This window comes from Xiphophorus hellerii, chromosome 10, assembly GCF_003331165.1.
Source record: "Xiphophorus hellerii strain 12219 chromosome 10, Xiphophorus_hellerii-4.1, whole genome shotgun sequence".
Taxonomy (NCBI): Eukaryota; Metazoa; Chordata; class Actinopteri; order Cyprinodontiformes; family Poeciliidae; genus Xiphophorus; species Xiphophorus hellerii.
Genome location: NC_045681.1, coordinates 4,253,623 through 4,280,374, shown reverse-complemented (window position 1 = coordinate 4,280,374; position 26,752 = coordinate 4,253,623). Strand labels below are relative to the sequence as shown.

General features: G+C 31.3%; 1 protein-coding gene across 2 annotated transcripts in view; it reads right to left on the bottom strand.

Annotated features, from left to right (window-relative positions):
• Positions 1-19,149, bottom strand: part of LOC116727172 (alpha-tectorin-like) — a 125,909-nt gene extending 106,760 nt beyond the window's left edge. For both annotated transcript variants that reach the window (XM_032574409.1, XM_032574411.1), the window contains exons 1-66: positions 19,108-19,149; positions 18,900-18,964; positions 18,289-18,315; positions 16,658-16,675; positions 15,640-15,663; positions 15,399-15,422; positions 15,151-15,174; positions 14,899-14,922; positions 14,660-14,683; positions 14,408-14,431; positions 14,169-14,192; positions 13,915-13,938; positions 13,664-13,687; positions 13,411-13,434; positions 13,140-13,163; positions 12,901-12,924; positions 12,648-12,671; positions 12,409-12,432; positions 12,170-12,193; positions 11,917-11,940; positions 11,665-11,688; positions 11,412-11,435; positions 11,140-11,163; positions 10,901-10,924; positions 10,648-10,671; positions 10,409-10,432; positions 10,170-10,193; positions 9,918-9,941; positions 9,665-9,688; positions 9,393-9,416; positions 9,152-9,175; positions 8,899-8,922; positions 8,647-8,670; positions 8,394-8,417; positions 8,122-8,145; positions 7,883-7,906; positions 7,630-7,653; positions 7,391-7,414; positions 7,152-7,175; positions 6,900-6,923; positions 6,647-6,670; positions 6,375-6,398; positions 6,134-6,157; positions 5,881-5,904; positions 5,629-5,652; positions 5,376-5,399; positions 5,104-5,127; positions 4,863-4,886; positions 4,610-4,633; positions 4,371-4,394; positions 4,118-4,141; positions 3,866-3,889; positions 3,595-3,618; positions 3,353-3,376; positions 3,103-3,126; positions 2,851-2,874; positions 2,598-2,621; positions 2,358-2,381; positions 2,113-2,136; positions 1,860-1,883; positions 1,608-1,631; positions 1,355-1,378; positions 1,084-1,107; positions 845-868; positions 591-614; positions 352-375 (exon numbers count right to left, since the gene is read on the bottom strand). In XM_032574409.1, the coding sequence (XP_032430300.1) occupies positions 352-375; positions 591-614; positions 845-868; positions 1,084-1,107; positions 1,355-1,378; positions 1,608-1,631; positions 1,860-1,883; positions 2,113-2,136; positions 2,358-2,381; positions 2,598-2,621; positions 2,851-2,874; positions 3,103-3,126; positions 3,353-3,376; positions 3,595-3,618; positions 3,866-3,889; positions 4,118-4,141; positions 4,371-4,394; positions 4,610-4,633; positions 4,863-4,886; positions 5,104-5,127; positions 5,376-5,399; positions 5,629-5,652; positions 5,881-5,904; positions 6,134-6,157; positions 6,375-6,398; positions 6,647-6,670; positions 6,900-6,923; positions 7,152-7,175; positions 7,391-7,414; positions 7,630-7,653; positions 7,883-7,906; positions 8,122-8,145; positions 8,394-8,417; positions 8,647-8,670; positions 8,899-8,922; positions 9,152-9,175; positions 9,393-9,416; positions 9,665-9,688; positions 9,918-9,941; positions 10,170-10,193; positions 10,409-10,432; positions 10,648-10,671; positions 10,901-10,924; positions 11,140-11,163; positions 11,412-11,435; positions 11,665-11,688; positions 11,917-11,940; positions 12,170-12,193; positions 12,409-12,432; positions 12,648-12,671; positions 12,901-12,924; positions 13,140-13,163; positions 13,411-13,434; positions 13,664-13,687; positions 13,915-13,938; positions 14,169-14,192; positions 14,408-14,431; positions 14,660-14,683; positions 14,899-14,922; positions 15,151-15,174; positions 15,399-15,422; positions 15,640-15,663; positions 16,658-16,675; positions 18,289-18,315; positions 18,900-18,945 (1,579 nt within the window). In that variant the 5' untranslated portion in view covers positions 18,946-18,964; positions 19,108-19,149. The remainder of the gene's footprint in view (positions 1-351; positions 376-590; positions 615-844; positions 869-1,083; positions 1,108-1,354; positions 1,379-1,607; positions 1,632-1,859; positions 1,884-2,112; positions 2,137-2,357; positions 2,382-2,597; positions 2,622-2,850; positions 2,875-3,102; positions 3,127-3,352; positions 3,377-3,594; positions 3,619-3,865; positions 3,890-4,117; positions 4,142-4,370; positions 4,395-4,609; positions 4,634-4,862; positions 4,887-5,103; positions 5,128-5,375; positions 5,400-5,628; positions 5,653-5,880; positions 5,905-6,133; positions 6,158-6,374; positions 6,399-6,646; positions 6,671-6,899; positions 6,924-7,151; positions 7,176-7,390; positions 7,415-7,629; positions 7,654-7,882; positions 7,907-8,121; positions 8,146-8,393; positions 8,418-8,646; positions 8,671-8,898; positions 8,923-9,151; positions 9,176-9,392; positions 9,417-9,664; positions 9,689-9,917; positions 9,942-10,169; positions 10,194-10,408; positions 10,433-10,647; positions 10,672-10,900; positions 10,925-11,139; positions 11,164-11,411; positions 11,436-11,664; positions 11,689-11,916; positions 11,941-12,169; positions 12,194-12,408; positions 12,433-12,647; positions 12,672-12,900; positions 12,925-13,139; positions 13,164-13,410; positions 13,435-13,663; positions 13,688-13,914; positions 13,939-14,168; positions 14,193-14,407; positions 14,432-14,659; positions 14,684-14,898; positions 14,923-15,150; positions 15,175-15,398; positions 15,423-15,639; positions 15,664-16,657; positions 16,676-18,288; positions 18,316-18,899; positions 18,965-19,107) is intronic.
• Positions 19,150-26,752: the final 7,603 nt, after the last annotated feature.

Sequence of the window (26,752 nt, the reverse complement as noted above, 5' to 3'; positions counted from 1 at the left end):
AATCCGATCGAACCGTTATACCTAGGATTTCTGTCGGCTAATGTGTGGGTCTGTCAGGTTTTGAAAATGGGCCGACAATCGGCCGACAGCTCTAAGATCGTGCAGTGTGCGCTGGGCTTTACACTAAGGAAATGAGGAAGGGGGAGTCAGTGGAGAGCACCGGAGTTGAGCCTTTTTTTATTCGGTGTCATTAACAGAAAGAGAAAAAGGGCGGAAGAGACGATAATGCCGATAATTGAAATGACGTCGATAGTTTTAATTTATCGTACGATTAATCGATTTATCGTTTATCGCGACAGGCCTAATAATTATATTTTGCAGAAAGAAGGTAGATATAAACCATCAGCTCACCTTGACTTTGAGATGTCACTCCAGCTATAAAACACAGAGACATCATCGATCATTAAATTATTTAATGTCAATAATAAAAGACCTTTTTTTGTGTAGGAAAGTTTAAACCACTACATTCATTGGGATGAATTACATTTTTCCATTGTAATATGCAGTAATAAATATTTACCATTATCTATTAATAATAATTATAAAAGTAGAATAAGTTATTGAAAGATGGGTCTAAATTTTCTGCTCACCTTGACGCTGAGTTGAGATTCCAGCTATGAAAACACACAGATATCATTAAACATTAATTGACTTTTTAATGTTAATACCAAATAAAAATGACTTATTTCTTGTAGCAAGGCTTAAACCTCTACTTTCATTGGAATGGCTAACATTTTTCAAATAAGATTTGAAGTTATGTTTATCTACCATTACATATGTAATAATAATAATGAAAATATAATAATTTCTTGAAAAAGATGATATGTCTAAACCTTCATCTCACCTTGACTTTGAGTTGACACTCCAGCTATAAAACACAGAAACATCATTAAACATTAATTTATGATAATTCATGTCAATTAAATATGACCTGTTTTCTGTTAAGAAGATTTAAACCACTGCTGGAATGGCTAACATTTTCAAATATGGTATTCAGTTGTGATTATTATGCCATAATAATAATGAAAAATGAATAATAATTATATTTTGCAGAAAGGGGGTAGATATAAACCATCAGCTCACCTTGACTTTGAGATGTCACTCCAGCTATAAAACACAGAGACATCATCGATCATTAAATTAGTTAATGATTTTACTAGTACTAGTGATTATTACTAGTACTAGTAATAATTAGTACATTTTTTGTGTAGGAAGGTTTAAACCACTACATTCATTGGTATGAGTTACATTTTTCCATTGTAATATGCAGTAATAAATATTTACCATTATCTATTAATAATAATTATAAAAATAGAATAAGTTATTGAAAGATGGGTCTAAATTTTCTGCTCACCTTGACGCTGAGTTGAGATTCCAGCTATGAAAACACACAGATATCATTAAACATTAAATTGACTTTAATGTTAATACCGAATAAAAATGACTTATTTCTTGTAGCAAGGCTTAAACCTCTACTTTCATTGGAATGGCAAACATTTTTCAAATAAAATATGAAGTTATGTTTATCTACCATTACATATGTAATAATAATAATGAAAATATAATAAATTTTTGAAAAAGATGATATGTCTAAACCTTCATCTCACCTTGACTTTGAGTTGACACTCCAGCTATAAAACACACAGATATCATTGAACATTAAATTAACCAATGTAAATAATAACAGACTTGTTTCTTGTGTAGGAAGGTTTAAACCACTACATTCATTGGGATGAGTTAAATTTTTCCATTGTAGTATACAGTAATAATTATTTACTGTTATTTATTTAATAATAAGAATGAAAAATAATGATAAAAATAGCAGACAGTAAGCAAATAGGTCTAAATTTTCTGCTCACCTTGACGCTGAGTTGAGATTCCAGCTATGAAAACACAGATATATCATTGAACATTAAATTAAGTTAATGTTAATATCAATTAAAAATGACTTATTTTGTGTAGCAAGGTTTAAACCACTGCTTTCATTGGAATAACTGACATGATATGAATAGAATTTTAAAGTTATGATTATTTACCATTATATGTGCAATAATAATAATGAAAATATAATAATTTCTTGAAAAAGATGATATGTCTAAACCTTAATCTCACCTTGACTTTGAGTTGACACTCCAGCTATAAAAACACACAGAAAGATCATTTAACATTAATTTATGATAATTCGTGTCAATTAAATATGACCTGTTTTCTGTTAAGAAAATTTAAACCACTACTGGAATGGCTAACATTTTCAAATATAGTATTCAGTTGTGATTATTATGCCATAATAATAATAATGAAAAATGAATAATAATTATATTTTGCAGAAAGAAGGTAGATATAAACCATCAACTCACCTTGACTTTGAGATGTCACTCCAGCTATAAAACACAGAGACATCATCGATCATTAAATTATTTAATGTCAATAATAAAAGACCTTTTTTTGTGTAGGAAAGTTTAAACCACTACATTCATTGGTATGAGTTACATTTTTCCATTGTAATATGCAGCAAAAAAATATTTACCATTTTCTATTAATAATAATTATAAAAATAGAATAAGTTATTGAAAGATGGGTCTAAATTTTCTGCTCACCTTGACGCTGAGTTGAGATTCCAGCTATAAAAACACACAGATATCATTAAACATTAAATTGACTTTAATGTTAATACCGAATAAAAATGACTTATTTCTTGTAGCAAGGCTTAAGCCTCTACTTTCATTGGAATGGCAAACATTTTTCAAATAAAATATGAAGTTATGTTTATCTACCATTACATATGTAATAATAATAATGAAAATATAATAAATTTTTGAAAAAGATGATATGTCTAAGCCTTCATCTCACCTTGACTTTGAGTTGACACTCCAGCTATAAAACACACAGATATCATTGAACATTAAATTAACCAATGTAAATAATAACAGACTTGTTTCTTGTGTAGGAAGGTTTAAACCACTACATTCATTGGGATGAGTTACATTTTTCCATTGTAGTATACAGTAATAATTATTTACTGTTATTTATTTAATAATAAGAATGAAAAATAATGATAAAAATAGCAGACAGTAAGCAAATAGGTCTAAATTTTCTGCTCACCTTGACGCTGAGTTGAGATTCCAGCTATGAAAACACAGATATATCATTGAACATTAAATTAAGTTAATGTTAATATCAATTAAAAATGACTTTTTTTGTGTAGCAAGGTTTAAACCACTGCTTTCATTGGAATAACTGACATGTTATGAATAGAATTTTAAAGTTATGATTATTTACCATTATATGTGCAATAATAATGATGAAAATATAATAATTTCTTGAAAAAGATATGTCTAAACCTTCATCTCACCTTGACTTTGAGTTGACACTCCAGCTATAAAAACACACAGAAACATCATTTAACATTAATTTATGATAATTCGTGTCAATTAAATATGACCTGTTTTCTGTTAAGAAGATTTAAACCACTGCTGGAATGGCTAACATTTTCAAATATAGTATTCAGTTGTGATTATTATGCCATAATAATAATGAAAAATGAATAATAATTATATTTTGCAGAAAGAGGGTAGATATAAACCATCAACTCACCTTGACCTTGAGATGTCACTCCAGCTATAAAACACAGAGACATCATCGATCATTAAATTAGTTAATGATTTTACTAGTACTAGTGATTATTACTAGTACTAGTAATAATTAGTACATTTTTTGTGTAGGAAAGTTTAAACCACTACATTCATTGGGATGAATTACATTTTTCCATTGTAATATGCAGTAATAAATATTTACCATTATCTATTAATAATAATTATAAAAATAGAATAAGTTATTGAAAGATGGGTCTAAATTTTCTGCTCACCTTGACTTTGAGTTGACACTCCAGCTATAAAACACACAGATATCATTAAACATTAAATTAACCAATGTAAATAATAACAGACTTGTTTCTTGTGTAGGAAGGTTTAAACCACTACATTCATTGGGATGAGTTACATTTTTCCATTGTAGTATACAGTAATAATTATTTACTGTTATTTATTTAATAATAAGAATGAAAAATAATGATAAAAATAGCAGACAGTAAGCAAATAGGTCTAAATTTTCTGCTCACCTTGACGCTGAGTTGAGATTCCAGCTATGAAAACACAGATATATCATTGAACATTAAATTAAGTTAATGTTAATATCAATTAAAAATGACTTTTTTTGTGTAGCAAGGTTTAAACCACTGCTTTCATTGGAATAACTGACATGATATGAATAGAATTTTAAAGTTATGATTATTTACCATTATATGTGCAATAATAATAATGAAAATATAATAATTTCTTGAAAAAGATGATATGTCTAAACCTTCAGCTCACCTTGACTTTGAGATGTCACTCCAGCTATAAAACACAGAGACATCATCGATCATTAAATTATTTAATGTCAATAATAAAAGACCTTTTTTTGTGTAGGAGGGTTTAAACCACTACATTCATTGGTATGAATTACATTTTTCCATTGTAATATGCAGGTATAATTATTTACCATTATCTATTAATAATAATTATAAAATTAGAATAAGTTATTGAAAGATGGGTCTAAATTTTCTGCTCACCTTGACGCTGAGTTGAGATTCCAGCTATGAAAACACACAGATATCATTAAACATTAAATTGACTTTAATGTTAATACCAAATAAAAATGACTTATTTCTTGTAGCAAGGCTTAAGCCTCTACTTTCATTGGAATGGCTAACATTTTTCAAATAAGATTTGAAGTTATGATTATCTACCATTACATATGTAATAATAATAATGAAAATATAATAATTTCTTGAAAAAGATGATATGTCTAAACCTTCATCTCACCTTGACTTTGAGTTGACACTCCAGCTATAAAACACACAGAAACATCATTAAACATTAATTTATGATAATTCGTGTCAATTAAATATGACCTGTTTTCTGTTAAGAAGATTTAAACCACTGCTGGAATGGCTAACATTTTCAAATATGGTATTCAGTTGTGATTATTCTGCCATAATAATTATGAAAAATGAATAATAATTATAATTTGCAGAAAGAAGGTAGATATAAACCATCAACTCACCTTGACCTTGAGATGTCACTCCAGCTATAAAACACAGAGACATCATCGATCATTAAATTAGTTAATGATTTAACTAGTACTAGTAATTATTACTAGTACTAGTAATAATTAGTACTTTTTTTGTGTAGGAAGGTTTAAACCACTACATTCATTGGTATGAGTTACATTTTTCCATTGTAATATGCAGCAAAAAAATATTTACCATTTTCTATTAATAATAATTATAAAAATAGAATAAGTTATTGAAAGATGGGTCTAAATTTTCTGCTCACCTTGACGCTGAGTTGAGATTCCAGCTATGAAAACACACAGATATCATTAAACATTAAATTGACTTTAATGTTAATACCGAATAAAAATGACTTATTTCTTGTAGCAAGGCTTAAACCTCTACTTTCATTGGAATGGCAAACATTTTTCAAATAAAATATGAAGTTATGTTTATCTACCATTACATATGTAATAATAATAATGAAAATATAATAAATTTTTGAAAAAGATGATATGTCTAAGCCTTCATCTCACCTTGACTTTGAGTTGACACTCCAGCTATAAAACACACAGATATCATTGAACATTAAATTAACCAATGTAAATAATAACAGACTTGTTTCTTGTGTAGGAAGGTTTAAACCACTACATTCATTGGGATGAGTTACATTTTTCCATTGTAGTATACAGTAATAATTATTTACTGTTATTTATTTAATAATAAGAATGAAAAATAATGATAAAAATAGCAGACAGTAAGCAAATAGGTCTAAATTTTCTGCTCACCTTGACGCTGAGTTGAGATTCCAGCTATGAAAACACAGATATATCATTGAACATTAAATTAAGTTAATGTTAATATCAATTAAAAATGACTTATTTTGTGTAGCAAGGTTTAAACCACTGCTTTCATTGGAATAACTGACATGTTATGAATAGAATTTTAAAGTTATGATTATTTACCATTATATGTGCAATAATAATAATGAAAATATAATAATTTCTTGAAAAAGATGATATGTCTAAACCTTCATCTCACCTTGACTTTGAGTTGACACTCCAGCTATAAAACACACAGAAACATCATTAAACATTAATTTATGATAATTCGTGTCAATTAAATATGACCTGTTTTCTGTTAAGAAGATTTAAACCACTGCTGGAATGGCTAACATTTTCAAATATGGTATTCAGTTGTGATTATTCTGCCATAATAATTATGAAAAATGAATAATAATTATAATTTGCAGAAAGAAGGTAGATATAAACCATCAACTCACCTTGACCTTGAGATGTCACTCCAGCTATAAAACACAGAGACATCATCGATCATTAAATTAGTTAATGATTTAACTAGTACTAGTAATTATTACTAGTACTAGTAATAATTAGTACATTTTTTGTGTAGGAAGGTTTAAACCACTACATTCATTGGTATGAGTTACATTTTTCCATTGTAATATGCAGCAAAAAAATATTTACCATTTTCTATTAATAATAATTATAAAAATAGAATAAGTTATTGAAAGATGGGTCTAAATTTTCTGCTCACCTTGACGCTGAGTTGAGATTCCAGCTATGAAAACACACAGATATCATTAAACATTAAATTGACTTTAATGTTAATACCGAATAAAAATGACTTATTTCTTGTAGCAAGGCTTAAGCCTCTACTTTCATTGGAATGGCAAACATTTTTCAAATAAAATATGAAGTTATGTTTATCTACCATTACATATGTAATAATAATAATGAAAATATAATAAATTTTTGAAAAAGATGATATGTCTAAGCCTTCATCTCACCTTGACTTTGAGTTGACACTCCAGCTATAAAACACACAGATATCATTGAACATTAAATTATGTTAATGTTAATATCAATTAAAAATGACTTTTTTTGTGTAGCAAGGTTTAAACCACTGCTTTCATTGGAATAACTGACATGTTATGAATAGAATTTTAAAGTTATGATTATTTACCATTATATGTGCAATAATAATAATGAAAATATAATAATTTCTTGAAAAAGATGATATGTCTAAACCTTCATCTCACCTTGACTTTGAGTTGACACTCCAGCTATAAAACACAGAAACATCATTAAACATTAATTTATGATAATTCGTGTCAATTAAATATGACCTGTTTTCTGTTAAGAAGATTTAAACCACTGCTGGAATGGCTAACATTTTCAAATATAGTATTCAGTTGTGATTATTATGCCATAATAATAATGAAAAATGAATAATAATTATATTTTGCAGAAAGAAGGTAGATATAAACCATCAGCTCACCTTGACTTTGAGATGTCACTCCAGCTATTAAACACAAAAACATCATCGATCATTAAATTATTTAATGTCTATAATAAAAGACCTTTTTTTGTGTAGGAGGGTTTAAACCACTACATTCATTGGTATGAATTACATTTGTCCCTTGTAATATGCAGGTATAATTATTTACCATTATCTATTAATAATAATTATAAAATTAGAATAAGTTATTGAAAGATGGGTCTAAATTTTCTGCTCACCTTGACGCTGAGTTGAGATTCCAGCTATAAAAACACACAGATATCATTAAACATTAAATTGACTTTAATGTTAATACCAAATAAAAATGACTTATTTCGTGTAGCAAGTCTTAAACCTCTACTTTCATTGGAATGACTGACATTTTTCAAATAAGATTTGAAGTTATGATTTTCTACCATTACATATGTAATAATAATAATGAAAATATAATAATTTCTTGAAAAAGATGATATGTCTAAACCTTCATCTCACCTTGACTTTGAGTTGACACTCCGGCTATAAAACACAGAAACATCATTAAACATTAATTTATGATAATTCGTGTCAATTAAATATGACCTGTTTTCTGTTAAGAAGATTTAAACCACTGCTGGAATGGCTAACATTTTCAAATATGGTATTCAGTTGTGATTATTCTGCCATAATAATTATGAAAAATGAATAATAATTATAATTTGCAGAAAGAAGGTAGATATAAACCATCAACTCACCTTGACCTTGAGATGTCACTCCAGCTATAAAACACAGAGACATCATCGATCATTAAATTAGTTAATGATTTAACTAGTACTAGTAATTATTACTAGTACTAGTAATAATTAGTACTTTTTTTGTGTAGGAAGGTTTAAACCACTACATTCATTGGTATGAGTTACATTTTTCCATTGTAATATGCAGCAAAAAAATATTTACCATTTTCTATTAATAATAATTATAAAAATAGAATAAGTTATTGAAAGATGGGTCTAAATTTTCTGCTCACCTTGACGCTGAGTTGAGATTCCAGCTATGAAAACACACAGATATCATTAAACATTAAATTGACTTTAATGTTAATACCGAATAAAAATGACTTATTTCTTGTAGCAAGGCTTAAACCTCTACTTTCATTGGAATGGCAAACATTTTTCAAATAAAATATGAAGTTATGTTTATCTACCATTACATATGTAATAATAATAATGAAAATATAATAAATTTTTGAAAAAGATGATATGTCTAAGCCTTCATCTCACCTTGACTTTGAGTTGACACTCCAGCTATAAAACACACAGATATCATTGAACATTAAATTAACCAATGTAAATAATAACAGACTTGTTTCTTGTGTAGGAAGGTTTAAACCACTACATTCATTGGGATGAGTTACATTTTTCCATTGTAGTATACAGTAATAATTATTTACTGTTATTTATTTAATAATAAGAATGAAAAATAATGATAAAAATAGCAGACAGTAAGCAAATAGGTCTAAATTTTCTGCTCACCTTGACGCTGAGTTGAGATTCCAGCTATGAAAACACAGATATATCATTGAACATTAAATTAAGTTAATGTTAATATCAATTAAAAATGACTTATTTTGTGTAGCAAGGTTTAAACCACTGCTTTCATTGGAATAACTGACATGTTATGAATAGAATTTTAAAGTTATGATTATTTACCATTATATGTGCAATAATAATAATGAAAATATAATAATTTCTTGAAAAAGATGATATGTCTAAACCTTCATCTCACCTTGACTTTGAGTTGACACTCCAGCTATAAAACACACAGAAACATCATTAAACATTAATTTATGATAATTCGTGTCAATTAAATATGACCTGTTTTCTGTTAAGAAGATTTAAACCACTGCTGGAATGGCTAACATTTTCAAATATGGTATTCAGTTGTGATTATTCTGCCATAATAATTATGAAAAATGAATAATAATTATAATTTGCAGAAAGAAGGTAGATATAAACCATCAACTCACCTTGACCTTGAGATGTCACTCCAGCTATAAAACACAGAGACATCATCGATCATTAAATTAGTTAATGATTTAACTAGTACTAGTAATTATTACTAGTACTAGTAATAATTAGTAAATTTTTTGTGTAGGAAGGTTTAAACCACTACATTCATTGGTATGAGTTACATTTTTCCATTGTAATATGCAGCAAAAAAATATTTACCATTTTCTATTAATAATAATTATAAAAATAGAATAAGTTATTGAAAGATGGGTCTAAATTTTCTGCTCACCTTGACGCTGAGTTGAGATTCCAGCTATGAAAACACACAGATATCATTAAACATTAAATTGACTTTAATGTTAATACCGAATAAAAATGACTTATTTCTTGTAGCAAGGCTTAAGCCTCTACTTTCATTGGAATGGCAAACATTTTTCAAATAAAATATGAAGTTATGTTTATCTACCATTACATATGTAATAATAATAATGAAAATATAATAAATTTTTGAAAAAGATGATATGTCTAAGCCTTCATCTCACCTTGACTTTGAGTTGACACTCCAGCTATAAAACACACAGATATCATTGAACATTAAATTATGTTAATGTTAATATCAATTAAAAATGACTTTTTTTGTGTAGCAAGGTTTAAACCACTGCTTTCATTGGAATAACTGACATGTTATGAATAGAATTTTAAAGTTATGATTATTTACCATTATATGTGCAATAATAATAATGAAAATATAATAATTTCTTGAAAAAGATGATATGTCTAAACCTTCATCTCACCTTGACTTTGAGTTGACACTCCAGCTATAAAACACAGAAACATCATTAAACATTAATTTATGATAATTCGTGTCAATTAAATATGACCTGTTTTCTGTTAAGAAGATTTAAACCACTGCTGGAATGGCTAACATTTTCAAATATAGTATTCAGTTGTGATTATTATGCCATAATAATAATGAAAAATGAATAATAATTATATTTTGCAGAAAGAAGGTAGATATAAACCATCAGCTCACCTTGACTTTGAGATGTCACTCCAGCTATTAAACACAGAAACATCATCGATCATTAAATTATTTAATGTCTATAATAAAAGACCTTTTTTTGTGTAGGAGGGTTTAAACCACTACATTCATTGGTATGAATTACATTTGTCCCTTGTAATATGCAGGTATAATTATTTACCATTATCTATTAATAATAATTATAAAATTAGAATAAGTTATTGAAAGATGGGTCTAAATTTTCTGCTCACCTTGACGCTGAGTTGAGATTCCAGCTATAAAAACACACAGATATCATTAAACATTAAATTGACTTTAATGTTAATACCAAATAAAAATGACTTATTTCGTGTAGCAAGTCTTAAACCTCTACTTTCATTGGAATGACTGACATTTTTCAAATAAGATTTGAAGTTATGATTTTCTACCATTACATATGTAATAATAATAATGAAAATATAATAATTTCTTGAAAAAGATGATATGTCTAAACCTTCATCTCACCTTGACTTTGAGTTGACACTCCGGCTATAAAACACAGAAACATCATTAAACATTAATTTATGATAATTCGTGTCAATTAAATATGACCTGTTTTCTGTTAAGAAGATTTAAACCACTGCTGGAATGGCTAACATTTTCAAATATAGTATTCAGTTGTGATTATTCTGCCATAATAATAATGAAAAATGAATAATAATTATATTTTGCAGAAAGAGGGTAGATATAAACCATCAGCTCACCTTGACCTTGAGATGTCACTCCAGCTATAAAACACAGAGACATCATCGATCATTAAATTAGTTAATGATTTAACTAGTACTAGTAATTATTACTAGTACTAGTAATAATTAGTACTTTTTTTGTGTAGGAAGGTTTAAACCACTACATTCATTGGTATGAGTTACATTTTTCCATTGTAATATGCAGCAAAAAAATATTTACCATTTTCTATTAATAATAATTATAAAAATAGAATAAGTTATTGAAAGATGGGTCTAAATTTTCTGCTCACCTTGACGCTGAGTTGAGATTCCAGCTATGAAAACACACAGATATCATTAAACATTAAATTTACTTTAATGTTAATACCGAATAAAAATGACTTATTTCTTGTAGCAAGGCTTAAGCCTCTACTTTCATTGGAATGGCAAACATTTTTCAAATAAAATATGAAGTTATGTTTATCTACCATTACATATGTAATAATAATAATGAAAATATAATAAATTTTTGAAAAAGATGATATGTCTAAACGTTCATCTCACCTTGACTTTGAGTTGACACTCCAGCTATAAAACACACAGATATCATTGAACATTAAATTAACCAATGTAAATAATAACAGACTTGTTTCTTGTGTAGGAAGGTTTAAACCACTACATTCATTGGGATGAGTTACATTTTTCCATTGTAGTATACAGTAATAATTATTTACTGTTATTTATTTAATAATAAGAATGAAAAATAATGATAAAAATAGCAGACAGTAAGCAAATAGGTCTAAATTTTCTGCTCACCTTGACGCTGAGTTGAGATTCCAGCTATGAAAACACAGATATATCATTGAACATTAAATTAAGTTAATGTTAATATCAATTAAAAATGACTTATTTTGTGTAGCAAGGTTTAAACCACTGCTTTCATTGGAATAACTGACATGTTATGAATAGAATTTTAAAGTTATGATTATTTACCATTATATGTGCAATAATAATAATGAAAATATAATAATTTCTTGAAAAAGATGATATGTCTAAACCTTCATCTCACCTTGACTTTGAGTTGACACTCCAGCTATAAAACACAGAAACATCATTAAACATTAATTTATGATAATTCGTGTCAATTAAATATGACCTGTTTTCTGTTAAGAAGATTTAAACCACTGCTGGAATGGCTAACATTTTCAAATATATTATGCAGTTGTGATTATTATGCCATAATAATAATGAAAAATGAGTAATAGTTATATTTTGAAGAAAGAGGGTAGATATAAACCATCAACTCACCTTGACCTTGAGATGTCACTCCAGCTATAAAACACAGAAACAACATCGATCATTAAATTATTTAATGTCTATAATAAAAGACCTTTTTTTGTGTAGGAGGGTTTAAACCACTACATTCATTGGTATGAATTACATTTTTCCATTGTAATATGCAGGTATAATTATTTACCATTATCTATTAATAATAATTATAAAATTAGAATAAGTTATTGAAAGATGGGTCTAAATTTTCTGCTCACCTTGACGCTGAGTTGAGATTCCAGCTATGAAAACACACAGATATCATTAAACATTAAATTGACTTTAATGTTAATACCAAATAAAAATGACTTATTTCGTGTAGCAAGGCTTAAGCCTCTACTTTCATTGGAATGACTGACATTTTTCAAATAAGATTTGAAGTTATGATTATCTACCATTACATATGTAATAATAATAATGAAAATATAATAATTTCTTGAAAAAGATGATATGTCTAAACCTTCATCTCACCTTGACTTTGAGTTGACACTCCAGCTATAAAACACAGAAACATCATTAAACATTAATGTATGATAATTCGTGTCAATTAAATATGACCTGTTTTCTGTTAAGAAGATTTAAACCACTGCTGGAATGGCTAACATTTTCAAATATGGTATTCAGTTGTGATTATTATGCCATAATAATAATGAAAAATGAATAATAATTATATTTTGCAGAAAGAAGGTAGATATAAACCATCAACTCACCTTGACTTTGAGATGTCACTCCAGCTATAAAACACAGAGACATCATCGATCATTAAATTAGTTAATGATTTAACTAGTACTAGTAATTATTACTAGTACTAGTAATAATTAGTACTTTTTTTGTGTAGGAAGGTTTAAACCACTACATTCATTGGTATGAGTTACATTTTTCCATTGTAATATGCAGTAATAAATATTTACCATTTTCTATTAATAATAATTATAAAAATAGAATAAGTTATTGAAAGATGGGTCTAAATTTTCTGCTCACCTTGACGCTGAGTTGAGATTCCAGCTATGAAAACACACAGATATCATTAAACATTAAATTGACTTTAATGTTAATACCAAATAAAAATGACTTATTTCTTGTAGCTAGGCTTAAACCTCTACTTTCATTGGAATGGCAAACATTTTTCAAATAAAATATGAAGTTATGTTTATCTACCATTACATATGTAATAATAATAATGAAAATATAATAAATTTTTGAAAAAGATGATATGTCTAAACCTTCATCTCACCTTGACTTTGAGTTGACACTCCAGCTATAAAACACACAGATATCATTGAACATTAAATTAACCAATGTAAATAATAACAGACTTGTTTCTTGTGTAGGAAGGTTTAAACCACTACATTCATTGGGATGAGTTACATTTTTCCATTGTAGTATACAGTAATAATTATTTACTGTTATTTATTTAATAATAAGAATAAAAATAATGATAGAAATAGCAGACAGTAAGCAAATAGGTCTAAATTTTCTGCTCACCTTGACGCTGAGTTGAGATTCCAGCTATAAAAACACACAGATATCATTAAACATTAATTGACTTTTTAATGTTAATACCAAATAAAAATGACTTATTTCTTGTAGCAAGGCTTAAACCTCTACTTTCATTGGAATGGCTAACATTTTTCAAATAAAATATGAAGTTATGTTTATCTACCATTACATATGTAATAATAATAATGAAAATATAATAAATTTTTGAAAAAGATGATATGTCTAAACCATCAGCTCACCTTGACTTTGAGATGTCACTCCAGCTATAAAACACAGAAACATCATCGATCATTAAATTATTTAATGTCAATAATAAAAGACCTTTTTTTGTGTAGGAAGGTTTAAACCACTACATTCATTGGTATGAGTTACATTTTTCCATTGTAATATGCAGCAATAATTATTTACCATTATCTATTAATAATAATTATAAAAATAGAATAAGTTATTGAAAGATGGGTCTAAATTTTCTGCTCACCTTGACGCTGAGTTGAGATTCCAGCTATAAAAACACACAGATATCATTAAACATTAATTGACTTTAATGTTAATACCAAATAAAAATGACTTATTTCGTGTAGCAAGGCTTAAGCCTCTACTTTCATTGGAATGGCTAACATTTTTCAAATAAGATTTGAAGTTATGTTTATCTACCATTACATATGTAATAATAATAATGAAAATATAATAATTTCTTGAAAAAGATGATATGTCTAAACCTTCATCTCACCTTGACTTTGAGTTGACACTCCAGCTATAAAACACAGAAACATCATTAAACATTAATTTATGATAATTCGTGTCAATTAAATATGACCTGTTTTCTGTTAAGAAGATTTAAACCACTGCTGGAATGGCTAACATTTTCAAATATATTATGCAGTTGTGATTATTATGCCATAATAATAATGAAAAATGAGTAATAGTTATATTTTGAAGAAAGAGGGTAGATATAAACCATCAACTCACCTTGACCTTGAGATGTCACTCCAGCTATAAAACACAGAGACATCATCGATCATTAAATTAGTTAATGATTTAACTAGTACTAGTAATAATTAGTACATTTTTTGTGTAGGAAGGTCTAAACCACTACATTCATTGGTATGAATTACATTTTTCCATTGTAATATGCAGTAATAAATATTTACCATTATCTATTAATAATAATTATAAAAATAGAATAAGTTATTGAAAGATGGGTCTAAATTTTCTGCTCACCTTGACGCTGAGTTGAGATTCCAGCTATAAAAACACACAAATATCATTAAACATTAAATTAACCAGTGTAAATAATAAAAAACTTGTTTCCTATGTAGCAAGGTTTAAACCACTGCTTTCATTGGAATAACTGACATTTTTTAAATATAATTTTAAAGTTATGATTATTTACCATTTTATGTGTAATAATAATAATGAAAATATAATAAATTTTTGAAAAAGATGATATGTCTAAACCTTCATCTCACCTTGACTTTGAGTTGTCACTCCAGCTATAAAACACAGAGACATCATCGATCATTAAATTAGTTAATGTCAATAATAAAAGACCTTTTTTTTGTAGGAAGGTTTAAACCACTACATTCATTGGGATGAGTTACATTTTTCCATTGTAATATACAGTAATAATTACAGTGTTTACCATTATCTATTAATAATAATTATAAATAGAATAAGTCCTTGAATGATGGGTCTAAATTTTCAGCTCACCTTGACGCTGAGTTGACAATCCAGCTATAAAAACACACAGATATCATTGTACATTAAATTAAGATTAATAATACCAATTACTAGGATCTGATCTATTAAGTTTTAATTCACTACTTTTATAGGAATAACTTTAATTTTCTAATGAAATAGACATTCATGCCCAGTCGTTTTGGTGCATTTCTCCAATCGTCCTTTGCAACATGGTAAATGTATTTCTCAAAGCAATTCATGCAAAGAGCAAAACACCATGAATTATCTGCAAAAGCCAGTTTATTTCTCAGAGAAAACTGGCTGAGCGAATGGTTCACAAATATACCTACACTGGAGAAACTTAGCATTTATCTGGGCAAAATTTACCAATTGAGTACGGATTTAGATAAAACGTCTAACAGAAATGTATAAACTTATGCTCTACATATTATGACGACTTATTCAAGCATTCTGCATGTTAAGACTTACATAATGAACTTATGCTCTGATCAACATGACAAAACCAGGTAAAATGTAGGAAATGCACATTGTCTCTTGCATGATGTACAAAAGCATTTGCTGCTTTTTTGAAGTGCAGAAGTGACAATGATTTGAATATTCAACAAGCAGGTTTGAGAATTTCACTTCTGTTCTGAGAAATGCGTGAAAGCGACTGAGATAATAAGAAAATATTTTAAAGTAAAGTCTGACGTTGTTTTGTAATGTGTTTTAGAAATTAAAATATACTATTGTATTAAAACAAACTTTTGAAAGAAACATTGAGCTTAGTTTTATTATGAGCAATCACTCTGGCTATAGAAAAAAAGATAAAATAAAAATAATTCAGGTCAATAAAAAATGTGTGTGGCATTTTAATTAAAATGATCCAGCGTAATGATTTATGATTGAGATATGATTTTTTTAAACAATGAATTAATTATTTAATTAACAATAATAATTAGAGGTAAATTTGAAGGTTATTTTGTTACTTTGTGTTTTATAAATCAAAACAATGCAACATATAATTGTTATGGATGGATGCAGTTACCTTGAGTTGTCCCACTAGCTGTAAAACACAAAGATATCAGAAATTAGGATAACTTGTCAGTAAAAAAAAAAGAAAAAAATGTGTTCTGTGTGGCCAGGTGTAAACTATTGCTTACTTTGCAATGACTAAAATGTTTCGAATGTAATTTATGGGTATACTTATTCCTCCGTTAACTAATAAAAATAACAAAACATAATATGTACGTAAATCAGTGTTTCTCAAACATTTCAGGCTGAGGATCACTTACTCCATTTAACAAACTCACACACAGACCACATAACTAGAAATTGCCCCACATTAACACAACATCTTAATATTTAGAACCTGAAATGAAAATATTAGTTTCCTAACTCATTATCTTAATTCCTCCTAATGTGAAAGGTGGCGCTGTTTTATAAATGTGCCACAATAAAACCATGAACAAGTCGACTCGGGGCGTTTTGAGTTATTTATTCTGAAAGTTTGGATTGTAACCTTTCAAATGTTGGAAAATACATGGAAATCAAAAAAGTTCTTTACTACTCGTTCTTTATTTGGGACTATTTGTAATTTAGAAACATGATAAAAGAAAACAGACCTGAGTTGTTTGGCAAAAACAAATACTTTCTTTCAGCCAGTAGATAGTACAACATAAATCATTTATTTTAGGTGTTAAGATGCAGTTAGTCAGCGTGGGGCGCAGCGCTGCTCACCGCTTTGTCACAGTCATATCGCATTCAGCACAGTAAACTAGATCTGTATGCCTGCTGCATGTTATGTATAATAATAATAATATTGAAAACAAAAGTTCTGCAACTCCTCCTGAGAGTTTTCTTTTTAGTGACCGGGTGTTAAGCCACTTATTATTATTTTTAACCACAATCCTATGGTGAGCTAACTGTAGCGTCACACTTTGAGCTCAAGTCACAGCAAATAAACCATTGTTTACATGCAGTACCGCATGGACCACTGGGGGGCGCTCATGGACCACTAATGGTCCTGGGACCACAGTTTGATTAAAACTGATGCAAAGACAATGTCGGAGGTTATTTTGTTACTTTGTGTTTTGGAAATTCAAATATTATTCCTGCAGTATTCTTAGACAATTAAAAGATTAGATGTTTGGACAAGACGGTCTAAATTTTTAACCGATTTTGATTCTGAGATAACATTCTGGCTATAAAAAAACAACAACAAAGATATCATTGAAAATATTTTTTTTATAAATATGAGAGAAAAAGAAGAAGAATTCTGTTGAAAATTCAAATTATTCCGGCTTATAACACCCATTAACTAACTGCCAGAAAACTGCTTGTATTTTCTGTGTTTTAAAGCACCTGGACGGTTTCTAGAAGCAGCACAGATGCAGATGGAAGTATACATTTAAAACAACACCCTGGAAAACTGCTGTCTAAGCTCATAAAATTAACTTAATTCTGGGTTAGGATTATCTGCTTACATAAAGTACAACAGAATTTCCTGTTATACTGCATTCCTTCTGCAGACGTCATAACAAAAAAGGAAAAATCTGTATAATTGCAACAGGAGTCCCTGCTCTGCTTGGAAACGTAATGATATAATAATATCTAGAGGTAAAGTCAGAGATTATATATATATATTTATGCACAGATGGACAGAAACTTTCAGCTTACCTGTAGTTGTTTGCGTTGCCACTCCAGCTATAAAACAAATATTTAACATAAAATTTAAAATGCCAACAAATTGGCATTTTTAATTTGGCAGGATTGGAATGTAATTACAGGTGAACTTAATTATCAGTTAACAAAGTATAATATAAAATTAGGATATGATTGTTCTATAATTTATTACTTTAGACTTTTATTAATACAAGCTCTCTTTTTCTCTGATGTATTTAGGAGGTTTTTTTCATTTTGTTGTTTTTTAAAAAGAGAGTAGAATACATTTATAGCTGTTCAGGCTATAATACTTCAGTTGTATATTTTACACCATTATAAATGTCACTTTTAAAAATAAAGCCATTTTATACAGAAAGTTCAAAATTAGCTCATTTTTCTCTGCAGCAAAAATCATGTTGCGATTACATGATAATTGTTCTTGTATGTTTAAACTTTAATTATTTAGTGATGTTCATGAGATCATCAATTAGGTTTAGTAATACAGTAAATGTGTAGTAATAATATCTAAACACTGTAATACTGAGATGTGAAAGTTTTCATCTTTCACATCTCTGAGTAAATTAAACTAGTTGCATTGATTTAAGTTTTACAGTGTAGTTACTTACCTGTAGCTGACAGCAGCAGTAAAGGCAGTAAGATTCGACCTGCCATTTTTCAAAATTTGTCAAACCTGTTTTAAAAATATAAAATAAAAGACTATTTCAGCATCTGAATTCATGTTGATCAAGAAATGCATCAAAATTTCCAGTCAAAACTACGTTGTTGTTTTTTTTCACTCAGACTTAAATAAAAACATCAATTTGAAGCTTTTACCTGTCTAAGTGCCTCTCTGGTGTAGAAGCATCTCAAGTGACAGACCTGCACTGCAACAATACTTTATGTACAGACAGCTGGCACAAGCCCATTATTCTTTCTGTTCCAATAAGCTGCATTGAAAGAATGAAACTCAGCTGCTTCCTCATATTTTAGCACAATATGGTCATCAAGGCTGCCTCTTAGGTTAAACATTAATATTCATCTGTTACTGGATCTTCCTGTTTATCTGCTGCTTTACACTAAATTAATTATCACAAAGTATCTCAGAGTTTACAGCTGAAAATTAAGTACATATTAAGATAAGATGTGCAAACGTACCCTGCATAGTAGCATAATGTAAGTTATATCTACATAAAGGAGAAAAAAGGTTGCAATTTGCAACTAGGTTGACTGGAGTTAATATAACGGTGCATCTACAGGCCAAAGTTGTATCAATTTTTAATTCTAGTTGAGGGCCGCACAAACTCAGTCCAAGAGCCAGAAATGGCCCCTGAGCCGCACTTTGGACACCCATGGTTTAATGGAAGCAGAGTGGGAGCAAAGTGGCATACATTATGAACAGTTCTTTAAACAGTTCCCCAGTTCTTCTGTCTTTAAGAACAAAAACAAACATGTTTGTTAGCAGTTTTGATTTTCTCAAAATGAAACATTTACATAAGAACAACAGGTGCAGACAATATAAAGTAAAAAAAAGAGGTGTGGGATATTAAACTTCTCATTTCCTTTCATTTCATCTTTTATTTTAAAACGTTCTCTAATTAACATGCAGACTCATTGGAACGCACCTGATGTCTATTTCCCAATCATTTAACTTTTTTTTTCTTCAAAAGTGAAACTGGAAAGTTAAATATGCAACTGTAATCTGTTAATCAAGGTGCATTCCAGAAAGAATCAGAGATTAAAAAAAAGATGAAAGATCAAAAAGACAAACAAGGCGTCACATAAAGGCAAAATATAATATAATAAAAAGCTGAGACCAGATAGAACTGTAAATTAAATCTTTAGGCTTTCGGGTAATCTGTGATAAACTGGAAAGTTTTTGTTCTGGATTAAAAGGAAACAGCAGTTTCTGCACATCCCAGATTTTCAAGTTGTTGTTTCTAAAACCTTTTTTTGGTTCTGGTGCCAAAGCGAAAGAGTTTGTGAAGGATATTCAGACCCAGGAGGGGCGAGTAAATTTAATACAAATCAGGGAAGTTCATGAGGACGGCAGAAATGTATGTCAGTTTAATCTGTGACTGGTGGCAGGTGTGAACTATTTGTTTTACACTAAATACACTTATACAAACATAATTTTATTTTAGATTTGTTTCTCTTATAGTTGATTCTCAAACTATATGTTCAGTTTGTAGAGACGCCACATCTGATCTGATGTAGTCAGACTCCTGCCAATCAGAGTTAAGGAAAAACATGTAATACCAAAATAAAAGACATGATCCATTTGCTGCCATGTTTCAAAGAGAAACCAGCAGGTAAGAGACACTCCCACCTGACTCACCTGAACTTTGGTTTCTGGTTGAACATATTTGAACGAGGTGTGTAGTATTTTCTTTAAAGTGAAAGTATGTCAATGAGATGAACAAAACAGAAACCACACTTAAATTAATGTGAATATCCATCACACCTGCGGATGACGGAGCTGTGCTTTAATGACAGATTGACATCTTCGTCTCTGCTTTCGCTTTGCACGCACACACAGATTGTGAGGATGAATTTTATCTCTTGAAGAAATGCTACATATCAGATATAGATCAATCAGAGTGACATTTAGTTTTGATTCTTGTCCTAGAATAATATGGAACTTTTTGACGCTCGGTCCAAACTCTGCGTTGACAAATGTTTGAGATCCACTTCCAAAAATTGACAGGCTTCCATTGCAAACAATGGGCAGGTGTTTTGTGATTCCATTCACCTGTGAAGAAAAAAGGCTTTTCATAGGAGACACACAACTGATATTTCTGGACTATTACTGATGTGGATATTTAAGAACTGAACAGCTGTTTGGTAATATACCAAGAAGGAATGTTTTGGCTTTGAAAAGTACTTTGCAAAAGTAATTTCCATTAAAGCCGCAAGCGGCGTCGGGCGGCCCTCGCAGCTCAGCGTCGCTCTGGCCCATTGACCACCATGGGGGTCCCGGCTCCGCCGCCCACCAGCCACCACAGACACTCTCACGCAGTTCCCGCGCCCGTCTGCCAGGTTATACGCACCGATGCGTTCGGCAGCACTCCCCGACAACGCACAAAAAAATCTGGTGCAGATCAGCTGACGCCGCGAGAAGATATAGCTGATGGATTAGCCTAGGGGGCGCAGTGGAGTCAAATTACAATTCAATGCTATTGGGTTCCTTAGAGGTTCACAAGAGTCAATCATAAAAAAACGTTACGTGAAAAACCGGCGATGCCTGTATGATTTAGAGACGACCGTATGCGTTTCTCCTTGGACCTCTTTGTCATTGGTGGAGTGACACTGAGTTGGCACAGGATTAAATCCATATAAATAATAGAGTAAAAGTAAGACATACAGCAGAAAAAACAGGTGACTTCCTGTTGGAAGTGGGCGGGGCTAAGGTAATGTCATCAATCGAACATGACAATGTGATCAGGACCGGTCTGTAGAGAGACATAGGAAGTCTGATGCAGCTGTGTCCTTTCATGTGGAGGTTATTGAACCTTGACGTTTCATGGCGAATGGTCAAAGTTTGACACTTAGCCACGCCCACATGCTTTGATGTACGATCAATGTTTTGATAACTTCTGACCTTCAATGCCTCAAGACTGTGTTGAGTGATTCTGAAGTCTGTATCTGAAAAACTGTAGGACAAATTTGATCAGATACGACGTCTATAAAAAAGAGAAAATGATGGATCTGATCCAAAATGGCTGACTTCCGTATGGCAACGGCGTTACAGGTCCCTTCGCCCTATTGCCATGGCCACCCCCTCCATTGAAAACTCTTGACACTTTAAAGCAAGTGAGACCAACTTGTGATCTGTCATCCAACACAGAATCATCTTGATGATTAGGTCAAGAGAGCCATAGATGGAACTTTCCAAGGAATAAAATAGCACTTCCTGTTCTGAGGGGGTGGGGCTTAGATGACATCAGACTATGACGATATAGGATCATCAGGCATCCCACCAGGATCACTCTTGCCAAGTTTGGTGCAGCTCTGTCGAAACGTGAAATCTAGAGACAAACGTATGGCAACGGCGTTATAGGTCACTTCGCCATGCCGCCACACCCACCTGCTTCATCGAAACCGGTCGGGGTTGGAATCCACAACACACCAACATGTCTTCTGTCTCTGGACACAGTTTCATGTTGATTATGTCAAAGGGGTCAGATAGAGACCATTCAGAGTAAAACATGACACTTCCTGTTCTCAGGGGGCGTTGGCTTAAGTGATGTCATCATTTGACCATTGGGTATTGTAGGACACCTGATGATGATCAGTCACTGAAAGTTTGGTGCCTCTGTGCGTTTTTGTGTAGGAGATTCAGCAGTTTTGTGTTTCATGGCGAGTAGGTGAACTTTGACCCTTGGTAACGCCCTTTCAGCATGCACGAAAGCTCACCATTTTGATAACTTTTAATCGGCCATGCCTTATGAACAAGGCATGGCCGATTCATGATATAATCTGCATGAATTATCTGACTGAGTCAGATTTTGACTTAGTCAGTCAAAATCTGAGTTTGAAGCCGATCGATCAAAATCCCTTGGAGGAGTTCGATCAAATGCGAAGGCTGTAAATGGCCGAAATGGGGTCAAAATCGGAACTTCAATCCAAAATGGCCAACTTTCTGTTTGATTGATTGCATTATGAAGTTAATTGTATTTTCTGTGCGTTTTGGGGAGCTCTACAACTGTACCAAATTTCATGCCTCTGCAATGAAATAAGGTAATTGCGGAGGGTTTTGTGAAAGTTGCTAGGTGGCGCCGTTGAGCCGTTTCTTTTGCGATTTTTGCGACGATCTTAAAATACGTAAATTTTACACAAGCTGTATGCGTGAGTTTTTGAATATGATAAAGCCCCTCTTTAGGGGGGCAGAATCGTAATAATAAACAGTATGAAAACAATAGGCCTTCACAGCGCTTTGCTGCTCGGGCCTAAATATACTCAGGTAGGTCAGGTAGTGAGGGTCTACAGAGGCAGAGCAGGTGCCATGAGGGTTGGGATGGCAGCCAAACTCACCCCCCACAACATGGCAGGACTCCTGAGGTCCACATGCATTTGAGGAACATTGGACTATACCAGTTACACCATTACAGGTGCAAAAGCTTTGACATTCTTCTCCATCCCAGAACTGTTCTCCAGCTTGCCGATAACGTCCATCATGAAAGCATCCACAGGATGTTGGAGGCACACACTGGTTACCATTGAGGACAAACCCATCATTACACTGGCACCCCTCCTGGCACTGAGTGTCAAATGTGTTAAATAAGCACTTAAATGTGATTTGCAGCCTAGCATGCACAATTGGATGAGGGAGCAGTGCCTTAACGTGACGTTGACCCATATCTTCATCTCTCTCCTTTGACTTCGCATACACACCCCGGCAACAAAAACACATTTTATCTCATGAAGAAATTAGATAAATCAATCAAAGTGAAATTTAATACGTTCTCTGTGCATTTTTATTAATTAATATGTCATTGGAACTAGTACTTTTTCACCAAAAATAAAGAATTATTTTCTTGAAACAAGCTACTATCTTGCTGAAAAGTTACTTGTAAGTATGTTTTGTCTAAAAAAGGCTAAAAATACTTGGTACGATTGTGTGTTTTTGCAGTTTTGTGATATTTGTCTAAGAATTGGAGTTATACTGAGGTTTAGTACAGTTTAGATATTGTGCATTGAAGCTGTGCTGTTGCTCTTGTTACACGTCTCAGCTGGGTTGAAACAACTGTAACAAATGATGTTTATGGTTGTCTCTGCTTCTCCTTTCTTCTGAGTGGAAAGCCTGTAAACATGAATAGCTCCAGTGAATGAAGGAACGACCGCCGTCTTCTTCCCCAAACTCTGTCTGAGGAGCGAGGGGGCGGGGCTCCTCATTAGGCCTCCTGGTGAAACGCTGTCTACATTTTGGTTCCTTTTTTTTCTTTTTGATTTGACATGGTATTTTGGTCAATTTCTAAAAAAAAACCCATACATAATGCATTGCAATACTAATAATTTATGTGGTGGCTTATACTTTTGAACAGATTTTCTTGACTATACAAACAAGTGATGATTAAAATCTCCCACTTTATGGTGTATCACACTCTTAACCCAAGTTGCTCAACAAAAGAGCCAAAATTTAAATTCTCTGGGGGTGAAAAAGAAATATGCAAAATCATCCTGGCTCTGCCTTCATGATTCTGCATTTGCAACACTGAAATTTTTGAATTTCAAATGTCAAAATGTACAAGTTTAAGAGATTAATCACAAAATTCCTGAGTTTTTGACAGAAATTTACTCCTATTTTTCTATCTACAAGAGCCCTAATACACTGTTGTAAAAATCCCTTTCAGGTTTTGGATCTAGAATAAATATCTGGCTACTTTATTTGCTTGATTTTAGGTTGTTATTTTTTGGCCAGTGACTACTTTTAAGGCTAAAGTTTTGGCACACATGGCAAAAAGTTTGGACACCCCTACTTTAAAGACTAGTTCAATCACATAAAATAAGTACAGTAAAATAAAAAAGAAGCACAGCAAAATCAATACTTAGCTGAAACAATAGTTTTGTTAAGACTTCTTTCATTTTATTGGCACAAGTATTTGATTTTTTTTATTATATTAGAAATGCCACTTTTAGGTTATTTATTATGCCAGTCATGTGGTTTGCAGTGCTTCTGGATAGACCAGTCATTGCATTTCCTTGTTCTGCACAATGGTAACCTGTGATAATGTGATGCAGAATGCAGCTTTGCTGTCATATGGTGTGAAGGTATGAAGAATCAAAAACTAGATCCAGGCTCCTGATAAAAACTGGTGGAAAAATACAACACAATAAAAATCAAAGATGCTAAAGATGCAACAAATCCAGAATATAATGCTTCACAAATAATAAACATACAATCTAAGATAAGATTTTATTAGGAAATAATACAAGAAGTTAGTAAGGAACAAAAGTAGGTTAACCTCAATTTTGACACACAAAATGTGTGTCAAAATTGAAAAACAAGAAATATTACTGCATGTCAGAGGCTTTCAGTCCCTGTACTTCATTGCAAGGCTCCAAAAATAACATGAGGGATGAAACTGTCTAATTTGGCTGTTGTGTTAAACTGTTGTTCAACTGTGCAGTCTGAACTTATGGCCACAAGATGGCGCAGTTTTATTACCTCTGGTTGGTCTGCTCCTCATTTTAAATGTGCATTTATAAAATGTAAATATATTTAGATTTTAATACAGTTACAAACTGTTTATTACAAACACAATGCCAAACGTTTGAGGTGAAAACGGTTGATGATAAAATCTGTTGTTGATATTTCAACACAGAAATGATAAATTGTAAGTATTTATTCTGTTGGCTGCTACACTAGCTTGTGTTTTGCTAGATGTAAATGTAAATTATCTCTTTCAAACTCTCCCGATGCTTCTGTAAATACATGTAATATAAATTGGAAGTGAAATGGCGCCATCTGCTGTCGCTGGTGTTGAATAGCAGTCATTGGAACTGTGGGTCTGCTCTGTGGCACAGGATTGCTCGAAACGAGGTAAAATATAATATTTTAGTCATGTCAGAGTACTTCAGAACTAAAAGCTAGCAATATTATGTTGTGTTTTATGCGTTTTGGTATGTTTTAGCTATGTTTGGCTGTTAGTTGTATTTTATTGTATGGCGCAATTTTATATCCTAGCATTCGGCTAAGCTAGCAGCTAACTGTACTGTTTTCAAATCAAAATGGAGCGCATGCTGATTGTCCACAAGATCTCTATCTACAGTGACTGAATTGCTGGTATTTTGTGCAGATATGTTACTGTGTACAATTTTTGATGTTATGCAAATGTTATGTGATCATTTTTATTCAGTTTTATTCTTTTGTTGTTCACATGTTTGTTGCACCCCTAATACATACCTATCAATCAATCTATCTATACAGATCAGTGTTTCTGATGAGAACAGACTAGCAAAAAGTAGGTCTACTTCACTGAAACACTGAGTTTTCACTGTGTCTGTAGGATCCCACCCTGAAAGAGCCCTGAACAAGTGAACGCCTTTTTTGCTGCTTGCTGGTGCTGAGATGCAGGGGAAACAGTATCTGATGGGGAAACGTAGCACCCAGAACTACCAGCAGAACATCCGCCTCACCAGGTTGGGAGTCCTCATGGAGAACGCAGGTCAGTCGGCACATTGATCACCCCTCCATCAGCCCAGTATGGAGAGATTCCTGGATAAGCAGCCTGGTTTCACCCCTGGTTGTGACAGATCCTAAGAGCTACTGATGTTCCACAAAGTGGAAAACTTATAAGACCTCACAGGATTTATAAGGGATGGTTGTGATCCCTGACACTAGTAATTCAAAGTGTGTTTTATTTTATTTTCCAAGGATATTATTGGTAATTATTTACCAACTCATTTTTACAACTACTTAGGTTGAAAGTCATACCATAAAAACAAAATGTTAAGATCCTAAACTGGGGAAAATATAATA